Genomic DNA, 13,687 nt, shown 5'->3' on the forward strand with positions numbered 1-13,687 from the left:
TGACGATGTAATAACACATATGGTTACGATGCCAAATCTTGGATATACACCTAGGCCAACCTAAAGAGATAACTTCCAGATAAGCAGATCTCGAACGCCGTGGTGGTGGTGGTGAGACCTCTCAGGCGTCCACTGCTTCGTCTCCCGGCCTTGCCATTGTTGTTTATTCCTACCCGGAGTAGCTTGTACACTTGGTATCATTGTGCAAATTGTTGCACTTCAAACAGCAGAATCGGACGCCACACCTCACACACTTCATCGACGCGTTATTCCCACAGATGGAACACAACTTGATGGCATTCTTGTTTGTTGTGTTTTTATCCTCATAGCTCTCGAGGTTGAAAACCAAACCGATCGTCTGATCGTCCAACTCGTCGATGTAGTTCCCCAAGTTCTTGCGCGAGGCGAGAATCCGTTTGGTATTGTGCGTGACCCCGGTTCGATTTTTTGTCTTGTGCACCGCGGGGTTCCTCTTTGAAACGACGCCGCTGCCAGTGGCACGATGGAAGAAGACAAATCCATTCTTGGGAATCTCAAACGTCTTGTCTTGCGCGTAGTTTTCACGGTCCAACTCCTGGAACCGTTTGCTTGATTTCCGCTCCTCGAGAAGCGTCAAGGTCGCCTGACTGGTTTGTTGAACGTAGGTCGTGGTGGATTGCTGGGACAACTGGGAAATGTTGTAGTTTACCACTCCCGTGTTTCGTTTCCCGCGCTGGAGGGAGGTCAGCTCAGCCGGCGTGTCGAGCTGAGCGTCTGATTCCGCCCCGGCAATCAGTGGCGTTGGCGTTGCTGGTTTTTCAAACACCGCCAACGGTTTTTTGGAAAGATTGATGGACGACGAAAAGTATACGTTCGGGTTGTATCCCTTGGGGATTTCTTGCACGAGCATTACGCAGCCGGATGTGAGGGTTGGAGGGAGGGCAATGAGCGCTAGCTATATTCCCGTTGAAAGATATTCTTAGGCCGTGGTCGAAGCTGAGTTTTGAGTATCCTGCGTAAATTCTGCCGCACCAGCATGGTACCTGCACATCCAAATGAAACCTTTTTCTCTTTCCGTACCAAACGTATTTCTGTTTGCCTCTGTCATCTAAAACCAAAGCGCTACATCCCAAAGAAGTCATGTCCCATGCAATTCCAGCAGATGTTATTATCCCGCCGCTCGATATCCGGGACATTATCCACAAGGTCTCGTCGTACGTGAGCAAGAACGGAGATTCGTTCGAGCTCAAAATGAAGAGCCAGGAGGCAAACAACCCCGAATTTGGCTTTTTATATGAAAAAGACCCGTACAACCGGTATTACACCTGGGTACTCCAGGAGTTGAGAGCGGGAAATGAAGGGATCTTGGAGCTTTTTAGTCTCGTGCCCCAGGAAAACACTGATATCGGCGCGGAGCTATCCCTCGAGGACTTTGCCGAACCAAAAGCCTTCACGTTTATTCTCCGCAACTTGCCACCCATTTCCAGAATTGATATCAGTATTTTGAAGATGACCGCATTGTTTGTGGCGGTTAACGGCGAGCCGTATATTGACATCATCAAAACGCAGCGGAACGCCACGGGCCAGTACGACTTTTTGAACGATACCCACTCGTTTCACAAGATCTTCAGGCTATTTGTGCAGCAGTACCGCAAAGTGGTGCGTGATACCACCGATTCGGAGGTTAATGGCTTGCTCAGTGCTTCAAGGGATGAGCTCTTGCTTCACGCGTTCCAGAGAGCGGAGTACAACTACGTCAAGGAAACCACCAGCAAGCAGGCAATGGAGGCGTTGGAGTTTGAAAAGTTGGAGTTTTCTCGGATCGACTGGAACGATTTTAGCGTAGTGGAGACCATTGAATTTTCTGAAATTGACTACATCAACGAGCTCCCGCCGCCGCTATCGTTAGACGACTTGCGCTACAGATCTTTAGAGAGCAAGAAAAGGGGTGTGACCACTCAAGAAAGTATTAAGGAGGAGGATGAAGCAGGGCCTGAAGCCGAACCCGAAGCGGAGCTTGAGGTGCTCGCGAGGGAGGTGCCAAAACCCAAGGCGCATGCCAAACCAAAGGGCATGAAGATTAAATCTGCCGGCGAAACGAGATTGAAACGGGCTAGCCCAGCAACTGACCAACTTCTCGAGTGTCCATTGACCCATCAGATGATTCCGGATTCGCAGTTCCAACAGCACATTGCCATTCTCCTTCGCGATCCAAAGTACAAACAGGAAAGGGAAAACTTCGAGCGCAAGCACCACACGTACGGAAGTAATTTGAGCACGGATGTATACGCCAATATCCAGCGTTTGGCCAAGCGAGAGGCCGTCGAGGACGAAACCAGAAAGAGGTCAAAGAGAAATGTTGTTCAATGGGACGGCTATTCTGGCACGATGGATAGCGTCAAGGAGGTTGCTGCTGGTATGTACTCGGAAAAGGAGGTGGAGGAGATGAGGAGAAAGCGCCAGGAGGAGGAGAACAAGATTGGGCCGAGGAAGTGATACAAAAAGAATGAGATGAAAGAAAAAGGTAATGCTATTGACGTATAGGTGTTAATTCGTGGAGACAGGATAATAGCGGTGACACAAAAGAGGACAGTATAGATGGTTTAATCAGATAACAGTCGAGACGATTAATTCTAGTTATGATGTTAAATAGCATCTTAAATGAAAGCTTCAGGGTACACAATAAATATAAACGTAAGAGGGTATAATAGATTGAATGAGAAAAAAAAAGCAACAAAGAGAAAAAAGTAAGAAGAAGCCCCCCAGAGGACAAAGCTCCATGTGATAAAATAAAGCAGACGCCTTGGGGTCAAGTAAAACAGAATCTGTGGGTCACAACCCTAACCTAGGCGGTTTACAACAATAAATACACAAACGAGGCCAAGGACAACAACCCGCCGTTGACACCAGCCTGGAAACCGCCAGCCTTGGACGAGGAAGATTTGGTCGAGGAGGTGGAACTGGAAGCCGCCGACGTGGCAGCAGAGGCCTGGTAGACATAGGTGGTTACGTATGCCACAGTAGCATCGCTGATTACATTCCCGTTCAAGTCCTTGATGGTGTAGTTGGATGACAGCGGGGCGTAGTTGCTAATCAACTCGCCCACATTAGAGCTGTTGAACCCGTTGTTAATCATGCTCAGGATGTCGCTCGGCTGCAGTGGAAGCGTGAAGTTGGCCCCGAAGGAGCTGTCAAGGGATTCGATAAAGGTGGAGTTACAAGTGATGGTATTGGTGTCATCAACGCTGCTCTCACTGATATCGGCCAACGTCAAGTTACCGTACTTTGCCTTCAAGTTTTCAAAGTCCTGCTCGAACAGGACACTCCCATCACTACCGATGGTGACCAAGCCGTAGGAGTTGGCTTCCATGGAGTATTCGTAGACCAAACCACCGCTGAAGCTTTGGTTCAAACCGCCGTACAAGCCAGTAACCTCGTCGAACGCACGCGGCTCCGCACCGTTATCGTTCAAGGTACCGTACTCTGAGAAAAATAACGGCACGGTTGTGTCTTCAAAGGTGGAGTTGATCTTTGCGTAGCCGGAAGAGGCCCAATCGGAGCCGGCCGCCCATTCGTACGAGTTCAAACCCACAAAGTCGGACTTTGAGTCGTCATCGTTTCCGTCAATGTTACATTGAAGGTACTCAAAGGTTGGCCCACGCAAGTTGATGTCGCTCGCAGCGGAGTAACCCACAGGGATCGCGCGTGCGCAGTTCTTCGCGATGTACTGCTTCATATCGCGCTGCACCGCACGGATGTAGGGCGGATCAATCCCCGCCGATGTCTCGTCGTTGATGATCTCATTCCCGGAGAAGAACCCAATCACGTTTGGGTAGTTTTTGAACGCCTCGATGACCAGAAACACGCGCGACAAGTACCCAGCGTTGTAGGAGGAGCCCGGGTTCGCGCGGTTCAACGACTGGTTGGCCAAGCCAGCATTAACATCCAAGATCAAATAGATCCCTGCGTTGTTGAAAATCGTCATGCATTCGTCGTGGTTAACGTTCGGGTTCACCGTGTACACACGCACGGTGTTGACCCCGAGCTGCTGCAACACGTACGTGTCACGCGTGCACGCTTCCGCATCGCTCAACACGTCCGCATTCGCATTCGCGTCGTAGCCCGACGCGCCACCCGGTTGGTAGTCGATACCCTTGAGCCAGAAGACATTACCGTCCTGAATGAAGCGCTTACCCTTGAGCGTGACTGGTTCAAGGCAGCTGATCGCTTGGATCAAGCAAAAGGCAGCAGAGAGAGAGAGGAGTTTCATAATGGAATAAAAAAGTGAGTGAAAAGGAGTGAATGGAAAGAATAAGTGAATGGGAGAGAGCTAAAGTTAATCGAGTGTGGGAGTCTATGTGGAAAAAGTGGAAACAGAACAAAAGGATTGTTTATTTTTCCCAATTTCCAGGCGCGGGTCAAGAAAAAAGGAAACGCCTCAGGCAGGGCAAGCGCGGCAGATTCGTGCAGGTTTCTGCAGGAACTTGTGTTCTATCTAGGAGGCACTTTTGTCAAAAACTGTAAGAGCTGGCAATGACATAACTTCGGTGCCTAAAATTAACGTCATTATAATGTTATAATTGATGGCCTTTTATGCGATAGGAGAGGCTTGGGCCAGGGGAAACAGATTGGTGTAGTTTCAATGACAGGGGGCATTCCTAAACGTAATCAGCTATAATTTGTGCTCCAGAGCTGGCTTTTAACTCTTTTACCATCTCGTTCTTGGGGAATTATATCTTAATCTGATCTCATAGTACGATCAGATACCGTTTTGACGCGTAAATCGACGCTTTATTGGGTGCTTCTGTCAACGCCTTCAAATCATGCATGGAAGCCTTCAGCCAATTTCTCCGTGCCAAGACGCACCAACGCATCCTCTTCTGGAACCATGCATCGGTACCTCAGGCCCTGCCATCTATGGGGTAATCCTTAATGGCAAACTAAGCCCGAATGCAGCTGTATCAATAACACACCCACGGTTACCACTAGCTTGGTATGAGAATGCAGTGACATAGATCTCGAATTAAAATTTAAGCCAACCATGCTCGGTGAATTTTCACTAGACGGTCCTGGTTATTATTACTATGTACATTAGGCCAATCTTAGAGCACGTTACTTAAACGTTTTGGCAAACAAATCGTGCAATCTTCTACCCTCAAAGTCGTCGATTTCGTTGTCAGGGAGAGCTTCACCTGCTGGCGCATCCACTCCTTGAATCTCATTGATAAAGCACATTGTTTTTGGCTGAGAGATAAACTGCAATACCTTGATGTAGTCCAACAAACCAGCGGTATTTTCTAAGTAGACCACACTATACCCCACAAGCTTGTCAAAATCCCGGAGCAAATGCTCGAAGTTAATCCTTTGAGTTTTAAGAGCGGCTTTGTTGATATTGGACGTACTGTAAAACAAAACTTCCTTGGCCGTGGTGACCCCCTTACGCACACGGGCCTGAAAAATCGGTTTGAGGTACGTTTCGTGGAATCTTTTGACCAAGCCCTGGAACCTCTCCTGGTCTGCCGTTGTAATCGGATTGGGAAACTTATGGGTAAGCACCACTAGTTTGAGACCCAATCTCTTGGCCACTGCCAAGTACTGTTCCACCAACGCCGGCTCGTCCACCACCAAGTATGTGATAGCCGCCAGCAGATGCATCTTCTTAAGCAACGCTTCCACACACTCCACGTTCCGCTGGTATTTGGCATTTGCATTGAGAATGGTTTGGGCCTGTTCGTATCTGACGAAATCGGAAATCTCCCCTGAGCCATGTTTTGTTTTATACTCATCCACAACCTCAAAGTCGTGGACGGGGTCGCTGATGGGAATGAGCAGCTCGCGCGGAAAAGCCGTGGTCTTGCCGCCGACCACAAATTCGTGAAAGATAGGATGGTCTGGGGAGCTCCGCTCTAGAGAGTTCATGATGTTGGGTAAGAGCAAGCCAATAGACCGCCACACAGAGGAAGCAAGAAGTCCGTACTGAATTTTCAGCCGGTCGTGGTTGAGGACCTTGAGCACGGAGACAATTCGCCGTGCCTCTGCTGACAACTCGGGCTTTGTCTCTCTTTGAAGCATATTCTGATTAACCTTCTTTCTCCTCTTTTCTGGTTTATTCCGAATCGAGTAGAATTGTTTAATCGTATCGTAGTAGAAATCGTCGATGAGACTAAAAATGTTCATCTTCTGGATGCTGCGGAACTGGTCTTCCGTCACAAGCCCGCTGAACGTTCGGTAGACCAACATCCGCTGGTATCTGGGCGAAAATATCGTCGCACCGTGCTTTGCCATGGAGAATTCCTCGTGGATGCCATCTGCTGCTGCTTCCAGGCGTTTCACCAAGCCTTGGGTGCTATCATTGCTCTCCATTTTCTGGAGCTGGTCCCTTGCTTGCCGGTTGAGCACCTGGTAGTACGCTTCCTTGAACCGCTTTTCTATTATTTCCTTCGGAATTTGGATCGTTGGGTCTATGGATTCCACCGTCCCGTAGATCAACTCCGGTAGCGGGATTTTAGGAAACACTAGGGAATCGTGGAGGAGGAAGTTGAATTTGTGGCTACTCAACTGCTGAAACCGGTCATCATGAGAAAAGCGTCGTAAAACGGGTAGTTTGGCACGAAAGGTATGTCGAAGCATAGGAATGAACCAAGAATAACGTGAATATTCAAAGGGGTAGGGATGGTGTAGATCTGGGGCCCTCTGGTGACAGACCCTATACGGAAATTTGCAGAAAAGTAGCATGCAGGTTGAAAGTACAACAGAGGTTAAGGGGAAACAACGAGTAGATTCACAAAAATAAGTATTTTATCCCGAAGATCCATAAATATTAAAAGTAAAAACAAGACCTGATATTATACTAAATTATCACTCGGAAAGCTGGTAACACATATTACTACATAGATCTCAGACTTTATTGCTCACGTGCACTTAATGTCATATGATTCACTTTTTCTATTCCTCGGTTTCCACCACTGAAATTTCATAATAAATCGCTGAATACAGAATAATCGGGAAAATACCCCAAGGATTAACTATCAAAGATCCTCAGTGTTGTTTTGCAAGAAATCTCCCAGATGCCGTAGTGTCTTCCCCCGCTCAATACGCCTAAAATCCATGTTGTGTTTAGAAACGACGCACTGTAGATTCGGGAACGATCCGATATGGTCACTACTTTTCACATCTTGGATGGCTCTATATCAACACCTAGACCTTCCTATGACACTACTCCAAACACATTTTTCTCTTAAACCATTAATAATGCCAATAATATTGAGACGGCTCAACTCCACCACAAGTAGACCCTTCATACCGGTTTCAAATTACAAATTCTATGATGGTACGCATCTCGCTAACACGCGATCTTCAGATACTAACTCCATAGCTGTTGTTAAGGGCCACGTACGGTATAGAAAGCCGCTAGTCTACAAAGGAAACACAGATCATGGCAACATGATATCCACCAAAGAAATGCTCAGCGAGTTTCTTGGCACTGACCTGTCGCCTTCTCGATTCAACCCTGGCACCCCAACTGTTATTGCTGGCGTGACGGTTCCCGCGAAACCCATCGAACCAACTAACTGCTGCCAGAGTGGATGTATTAACTGCGTCTGGGAGATTTTCAACGACGATGTCATGGAATGGCAAACTGCACGAGAAAAGGCCGTCGCGGCGTTGGAAGCGAAGGGCGGGACCTGGCCCGAGGGGATTGAGCCGCCAAGCTCGTTAAAGCCGCAGAACATGTCAAACACAATGCATCAGGAGTCGAAGAAGTTCGGTCCTAAATTGCAGAAGAAACCAGTCGTTCCTGTTGGAATGCTGGAGTTTGCAGCCATGGAAAAGAGGATAAAGAAACGACAGCAGGAACGGTAGGCGTAAGAACGTTCCAGCCACTTGAAGCGCTTCAATGGCGTTCTAAACATAGTCTAGTAGTACTAAAGACGCTATAGAGTCGTTAGATCGGCGTCAAAGAAGATATAGAGTCATTATCAACACAAACAGCATTTTACAAACCAGCTATCGCTGTGACGTTTATCCACGCATATAGTACAAGGGTATCTGTCAGTTATTTATTACCTTGCTTATCTCTACGCCATTGTAAGTTTAATCCGATCCTTATTCTACCCACCGTTTCTGTTGGTTCCAGGCCACAACACTGTGCTTTATTACCGTCGCCAGCAATCTCTCGGAATATACACCCTTTGACCTCCAAACTAAAAGCAATCGCTCTATATCTTTAGCCTCCAAGCTTTAACTCTACACCCTTGTTGTTTATTTCATGCTTCATATATTAAACGTAACTTATAATTGCACATAGCTCCCGGGCTCCAGTACCGATTCAGCAAGAATCCGCGTCATGGGTCGGCACTTAATCGACGGTGACACCGTTCTTCTTCAAGTAGACCTTGGCTTCTTCGATCTCCGACAACAACTCGTGGTATTTTTCCTCCTTATCGTTGAAGGTGAAAACACCCCAGCCCAAGGTGAACAAGGCGTAGGACCCGAAACTGACAAGAGCCCAGAATGGCAACACAGGCACGATCTCGTTGTAGAAGATTGCCGGAGTAGGAATGACCTTGGACACAAAGGCCAAGTAGACGGACACGAGGGCAAACACGGCCAAAGCGGTTTCAGTGAATTTGCTCATAATATGGGTGGACAATTGGCGATACTGTTATGGTGGAGGGGAGAATGTATCCTTTTAGCCTAAAGTGGAGAGATGCTCAGAGTTGCGTTGCGACACGTTACACATATGCAAACAGGGCTCATAACCCAAAAATGAGAGGAAAAAAATGCCTCCAGCCAGATTCGAACTGACGATCTCCTCATTACTAGTGAGGTGCCTTACCAACTTGGCCATAGAGGCTCGCTCTGGAAGATGTCAGAGTTAGAGAGTTGTTTCAGGAACCTTATGAGGTTCCAGTTGAGGCTACTAGGATTGTTTGATAATGAGTATCTGAAACTAATCCTGTTGCATAAAGCAAATGAGGCACCGAAGAAAGCTATATAAGGAAGTAGTTTTCCAGATCTAAGAATGATCTTGGTTTTAATATTATCTTCATTTTTGTGGAAGATCACGATAAGTAACTTGTGAATCAATGACTGATTACAACCCCCCGACCGGAATACCAACAGGCGCTGGAACCCTGACAGAAGATGATTTATTTTTAAGGGAGTGGAGGAGACGAGAATGCATGTATGACGCTTTGAAACTGGATTTTAAATATCCCAGTAGGCAGAGATCATAATATGACACTGTAATATATACTGATGCCATTATATGGAACCGTAATCTATGCCTGCCCTCGCCGTAATTTTTTTTTACTTTCCCTGGTGTGTTTAAAAGTCGTGCACCGACCATGCGAGCGTGGATCCCTATAAAAGTATGAGTTTTCCGGGCCTGCGATTACCCGGATGCAGCTCTTTTTTCCTATATAAGAAACCCGTCGCCCTCGAAAACTTTTTCCAGACTTCTGTTCCCCATGGAGCCAGAAGATCAATTCCGATCGTACATGACCCTTGCCTTTTACCAGAGTCATCCGGGAATTGTCTTTGCAAATGGCTTTCTTGTCAGTTTTTGGAAACCCATTATTATCTAGCCATTTTAATGTTCTGGTGCCACTAAGATTCTTAGTGGTTGCCAAAGCCCGGCCTGTCACACGAGAACGGGTCAGATTTATCGGTCCTGCTCTTGTGTGACGGACGTGTAGCTCGAGGCGTAAGCTTCTGTTAAATCCTTTTCGGTTTGCAAGTCGAGTTCGACTTACCAATCGAAAACGATGCAACTTGGGTGGCTCTGAAACGTACACATCCGAAGATAGGAGACGACATGCGCGAGCGTTCGTTTTGGGCCGATCCTTTCCATGTCTAGCTACATGGTTTTGGTGTCAACTGCATGACGGTTGCCAACGCATGGGCCCATGCACCGACACAGCCCGAAGGGAATGCAACATATAAGACCTTAACGCGTAGCTTTGAACGGTGTAGACTCCGCATACGTGCCATTCCATTTGTAACCCAAGTCAGAGAGGTATCTAGCCATGAGAACAATTAGATCTTGTATGGGATTATTGACCATATTTATAGCCCTGACCTCCCCTAGCGCAATTCCTCTGTAAGCCTTGGAGTTTTAATTCCGTTGCCGTACACTGCTGCATTGAGGCCGAAATTTGGACGCTAAAAGTCGCCATAATATAGTGACGTACATTAGTCCATTCCCTAGAGGATGGGACATTGTATCAGTAGGAGATATAACTTTCCAGACCGCCATACTTCGTGGTCAACCGCTAGATAACAGGCCTCTTGAAAAGTATAACTAGCTGCCATCAAACCACGGTGTCCGTCCAATTACCTACGCTAAACATGCACATCCGTTGTGCATGAGTTTATATGGCGCGTTGACGCATAATTGACTTGCGTTATGTGATCTTTTGCAGTCATTTTCTGCAGAGGTGGCGCGTCTGAGCCCTACGCAGAATTTTCGCGACTGTCGCGAACCTGGTCTGGCGCCGCAGCCAAGATCCGAATGGATCGATTCAAAATTATTTCCAGCGGAGCGTAAAAATAGATAACACTCAAAGTCACTCATACTGCTAAACGTTTCTATCATACCCTCTGGAGAGATCATAGTTGAGCGAGGAAAAAAAAAAGATTTGTTCGTCACTCTGCTACAACCACACGGTGACATTTTTTTCTCCAAATTGGATCAACCACTACCTGTGACTTCACGACGCGACATATACCCTTTCCCTTCGTTTGCATTACTATCCATGCCACCCACGGTGTTTATTCGAGCGACACTGGCTTCTGACTGCACGAATCTGCAGGAATGTGAGAAGCCCACGTCGATACCCGCCTGGGGTATTGCCATCACGGTGATTGTGCCGGTGCTCCTCTTCGTGGCCATTATCGGCGCTTTTATCTACAGAAACTACCGCAAAAACCAACAGGAGGCAGCGTTCGACAACGACCCCGAGTTTGATGGCGATGGGACGATCTTGCCAGACTACCCGCGTGATGGCCCATACATGCGTGAGATGAGCGTACAGCCTCAGGTTAAGTCGCAGTCGGACGTGTACTTAAACCCGTTCGAGAGCGGCGCACACAACATGAACCACATGTATGCGAATAACAACGGGCTGTACAGCGACCCAATGCGCAGCGTGCGCCATAGCACGCAAGACGCCGTTTCTATTCTCTCGCACACGCAGATCTCCGCGAACCCGTTCGTGTTACCGTACTCGGGGCAGACCGGATCTAAACACTCGTTGGACGAGTATGCGCGCAACATCGGCGCCGAGAATCCTGCGTACAACGTTGTCAAATCGAGTTCCCAGCTATCGTTGGCTCATCCGTCGCAGCCCTACTCGAAGCGCAACTCCTCGTTCTCGACATTGTCGAAGAACCTCACGCTTAATGGGATTGAGAACGGTGTTGAAGGATACGGGGACGGGAGGTACGATGAGTCCGAGGCTAGACACGATGCGTCGGACGCTACGTCTGAAAGAAGCGATGTTGAGGCTACTTCCGACAGATACGACACGAGCGACAACCATTTGTTGGAGGGCCAGGCCGGGCAGTCGAAGTTATCGATAACCACCAATCTGATTGACTTCAAAGATGCCAGATCCGGCAGTGACGTAACCAGAGACGTGAGATCTGGCGGGTACGTTCAAAGTTCGGACGAGCTTGACACCGCGACCCTTGAGGAAACTCATGAATACGGTTTGAACACGGATAACCGCCAGTCCTTCGCGGTCAACGATGAATCCAAGTTCGAGATCGACGAGCTTAGCGCCTTCCCCGAGGGTGACAGAGATAGCATGTCTCACCGCAACAGCGACACCGCAGCTACCACCGCCCGTGGTTCTCTGCTTGATGGAGATGACTACAAGCACGCAGGTAGCCGTCTCGACTTGGTGAACCAGGTCAAGGACGACTTATCAGCCAAGGAAGAAGAAGAATTGCAGCGCATGAAGTCAGTTTACAAGGTTTATTTTGAAAGAGGAAACCTGATGAAGTCCGTGGGCCCAGCTGATGAGCTTTTTAACAAGTACGAGGAAGAGGGCATGGTTCCACCATTGCCCCAGATGCAGGACCATGCCTATTTGACAGTTGAGCATGATGCCAAAAGAAACACGGTGGCATCGTCGGTATATTCGATGATGGAAGAGGGGTACGCTCCAGCTCAGCATCCGTTCCAGAAGTTTAACCCGCAGATTCACCAGCAATACGCAGAGAACCGGAGGTATGCGGAAAACCAAGGGTACCCACAGGGACAATACCAGCAGCAACCACGAGGCTACCCATCAGAGCAGGCCCCCGTCCCCGAGAACCTTCCCTCTCTCCAGCTGCTCCCTACTCCTGCGGACTTCCGCAAATCTACGCTAGAAACCTTTACCAACTTCCTCCCCAAGGAAAGAACCGGGTCCGCCAAGCCAAAGCTTGGCTTGCAGCCGTTCAATCCAATTGAGCATGCCAACGTCTGGAGTCCTGTCTCACCTAGCGTTTCTGAGTTTCCCCTGACAATGTCGATGACTTCAGGGACGAATCCAATGTCAGAGAAGACACTTCCAAACCCCGCACAGTTGGCACGCACGTCAATTGTAATGATGAATTCGGCAGAGTTTGGCCAGAGGAAGGCGCACAAGCCTGCGGGCGCCGTATCCACGATGCGCGCACCCCTCACACCGGTCATGGACGGAAATGGGAGTGCGTACTTCCCGTCGCCGGAGCAACCGGTGGATTCGATGTCTGGACAAGTGGGCATCCCATCGACGGGTAACGACAGTGACTTAAGGAAGGCGTTGGGGTCGAATAGGGACTATCAGTTCTAGTTCGAACCTGCTAAGGCTTCAGATTGACTGGCCAGGGGGATCTGACCGCGAGGATATCGGCTACATTCTGGTGCATATGAACGTTGACTCTCGCTTATTGACTGTCCTGGCCCATGAGGTTGATTAATAGCTAACCAGGGCTGGTATCAGTGTGTCTAGTGCTGGTTTAAATTCTACCGTAAATTGAACTCTAACCGTTTATGGCTGGCGGCGTTCCGCCAACACCGACTAGACTTGTTACGAACCTGCTTCGGTTATTGTCTACCAGTTTTTTTCAATAGACTTCCGACCTTTTTCCTTCGTATTTTTGTATATACCGCGGCACCTCTGGTGCCAGTGTTTTGTTTTGGTGCTTATCTTTGGTGTTATAGCCTTAGTCAGTCACAGTGTAGATGAGAAGTTGACTCTTAGAGAGTTGGTACATTGCATATGCGTTGTCCGACGGCAGGTGGTGGAAAGAAAATAAGATACTACCTTAGAACCGTTAATGAATCGAAGGAGGAGCTGCAATCTTGCCCGGCTTATCCTCGTATTATACCCCTTCACCAGGGAAAACTGTAAAGAACCGAACTATGGGTGTAAGACAGAGACTTCTCAAAAAGAAACTCCCTCTTGCGACGCTTCTCCGGCGGCCGATTTCTCCTTATTTACACTTTAGGAGCCGTATAAGGCTCTGGAAAAATTCAGTTCACCACTAGCCAAGCCTATGAATTCCCCACACTCGGAGATTGACTGAATCAATAAGGGTGTTGTCTATTGTACAACTTGGTACATTTTCGCGATACTGCCAAACAGTTCGCGGAAACCATCAATCTATAGACCTACTCCCCTTATAGCCAGTCCTGCACATACTGGGTCGTGTCCGCGTCCTCAACGTGTCG

General features: G+C 48.2%; 7 protein-coding genes and 1 non-coding gene across 8 annotated transcripts; 3 read left to right on the plus strand and 5 right to left on the minus strand.

Annotated features, from left to right (window-relative positions):
* Nucleotides 1-169: 169 nt before the first annotated feature.
* On the minus strand, nt 170-889 carry BABINDRAFT_39213 (uncharacterized protein; the record flags this gene model as incomplete). The annotated part of the gene is made up of 2 exons (XM_019131915.1): nt 170-451; nt 515-889. 2 exons carry the CDS (start codon nt 887-889, stop codon nt 170-172), a joined length of 657 nt encoding a protein of 218 aa, XP_018983798.1.
* A 198-nt stretch (nt 890-1,087) lies between these two features.
* Nucleotides 1,088-2,540, plus strand: BABINDRAFT_162686 (uncharacterized protein). The gene has a single exon (XM_019129480.1). The coding sequence runs from the start codon at nt 1,120-1,122 to the stop codon at nt 2,473-2,475; it is 1,356 nt and encodes a 451-aa protein (XP_018983799.1). The 5' UTR covers nt 1,088-1,119; the 3' UTR covers nt 2,476-2,540.
* A 293-nt stretch (nt 2,541-2,833) lies between these two features.
* BABINDRAFT_9252 (glycoside hydrolase family 72 protein) lies at nt 2,834-4,249 on the minus strand (the record flags this gene model as incomplete). Its single annotated transcript, XM_019132935.1, has 1 exon — nt 2,834-4,249. One exon carries the CDS (start codon nt 4,247-4,249, stop codon nt 2,834-2,836), a length of 1,416 nt encoding a protein of 471 aa, XP_018983800.1.
* A 793-nt stretch (nt 4,250-5,042) lies between these two features.
* BABINDRAFT_84868 (uncharacterized protein) lies at nt 5,043-6,667 on the minus strand. The gene has a single exon (XM_019132806.1). It carries the CDS (start codon nt 6,607-6,609, stop codon nt 5,092-5,094), a length of 1,518 nt encoding a protein of 505 aa, XP_018983801.1. The 5' UTR covers nt 6,610-6,667; the 3' UTR covers nt 5,043-5,091.
* Nucleotides 6,668-7,369: 702 nt separating this feature from the next.
* BABINDRAFT_162688 (uncharacterized protein) lies at nt 7,370-7,989 on the plus strand. Its single transcript, XM_019129481.1, has one exon. The coding sequence runs from the start codon at nt 7,423-7,425 to the stop codon at nt 7,840-7,842; it is 420 nt and encodes a 139-aa protein (XP_018983802.1). The 5' UTR covers nt 7,370-7,422; the 3' UTR covers nt 7,843-7,989.
* A 90-nt stretch (nt 7,990-8,079) lies between these two features.
* Nucleotides 8,080-9,247, minus strand: DPM3 (Dpm3p; the record flags this gene model as incomplete). The annotated part of the gene is made up of 2 exons (XM_019127182.1): nt 8,080-8,641; nt 9,239-9,247. 2 exons carry the CDS (start codon nt 9,245-9,247, stop codon nt 8,339-8,341), a joined length of 312 nt encoding a protein of 103 aa, XP_018983803.1. The 3' UTR covers nt 8,080-8,338.
* BABINDRAFT_t287 lies at nt 8,764-8,836 on the minus strand. Its single transcript has one exon. It is a non-coding gene; the product is annotated as a tRNA-Thr (tRNA).
* Nucleotides 9,248-10,561: 1,314 nt separating the features above from the next.
* BABINDRAFT_84916 (uncharacterized protein) lies at nt 10,562-13,135 on the plus strand. Its single transcript, XM_019132807.1, has one exon. It carries the CDS (start codon nt 10,740-10,742, stop codon nt 12,804-12,806), a length of 2,067 nt encoding a protein of 688 aa, XP_018983804.1. The 5' UTR covers nt 10,562-10,739; the 3' UTR covers nt 12,807-13,135.
* Nucleotides 13,136-13,687: the final 552 nt, after the last annotated feature.

The sequence above is a fragment of the Babjeviella inositovora genome (assembly GCF_001661335.1).
Source record: "Babjeviella inositovora NRRL Y-12698 unplaced genomic scaffold BABINscaffold_10, whole genome shotgun sequence".
Classification (NCBI taxonomy): Eukaryota; Fungi; Ascomycota; class Pichiomycetes; order Serinales; genus Babjeviella; species Babjeviella inositovora.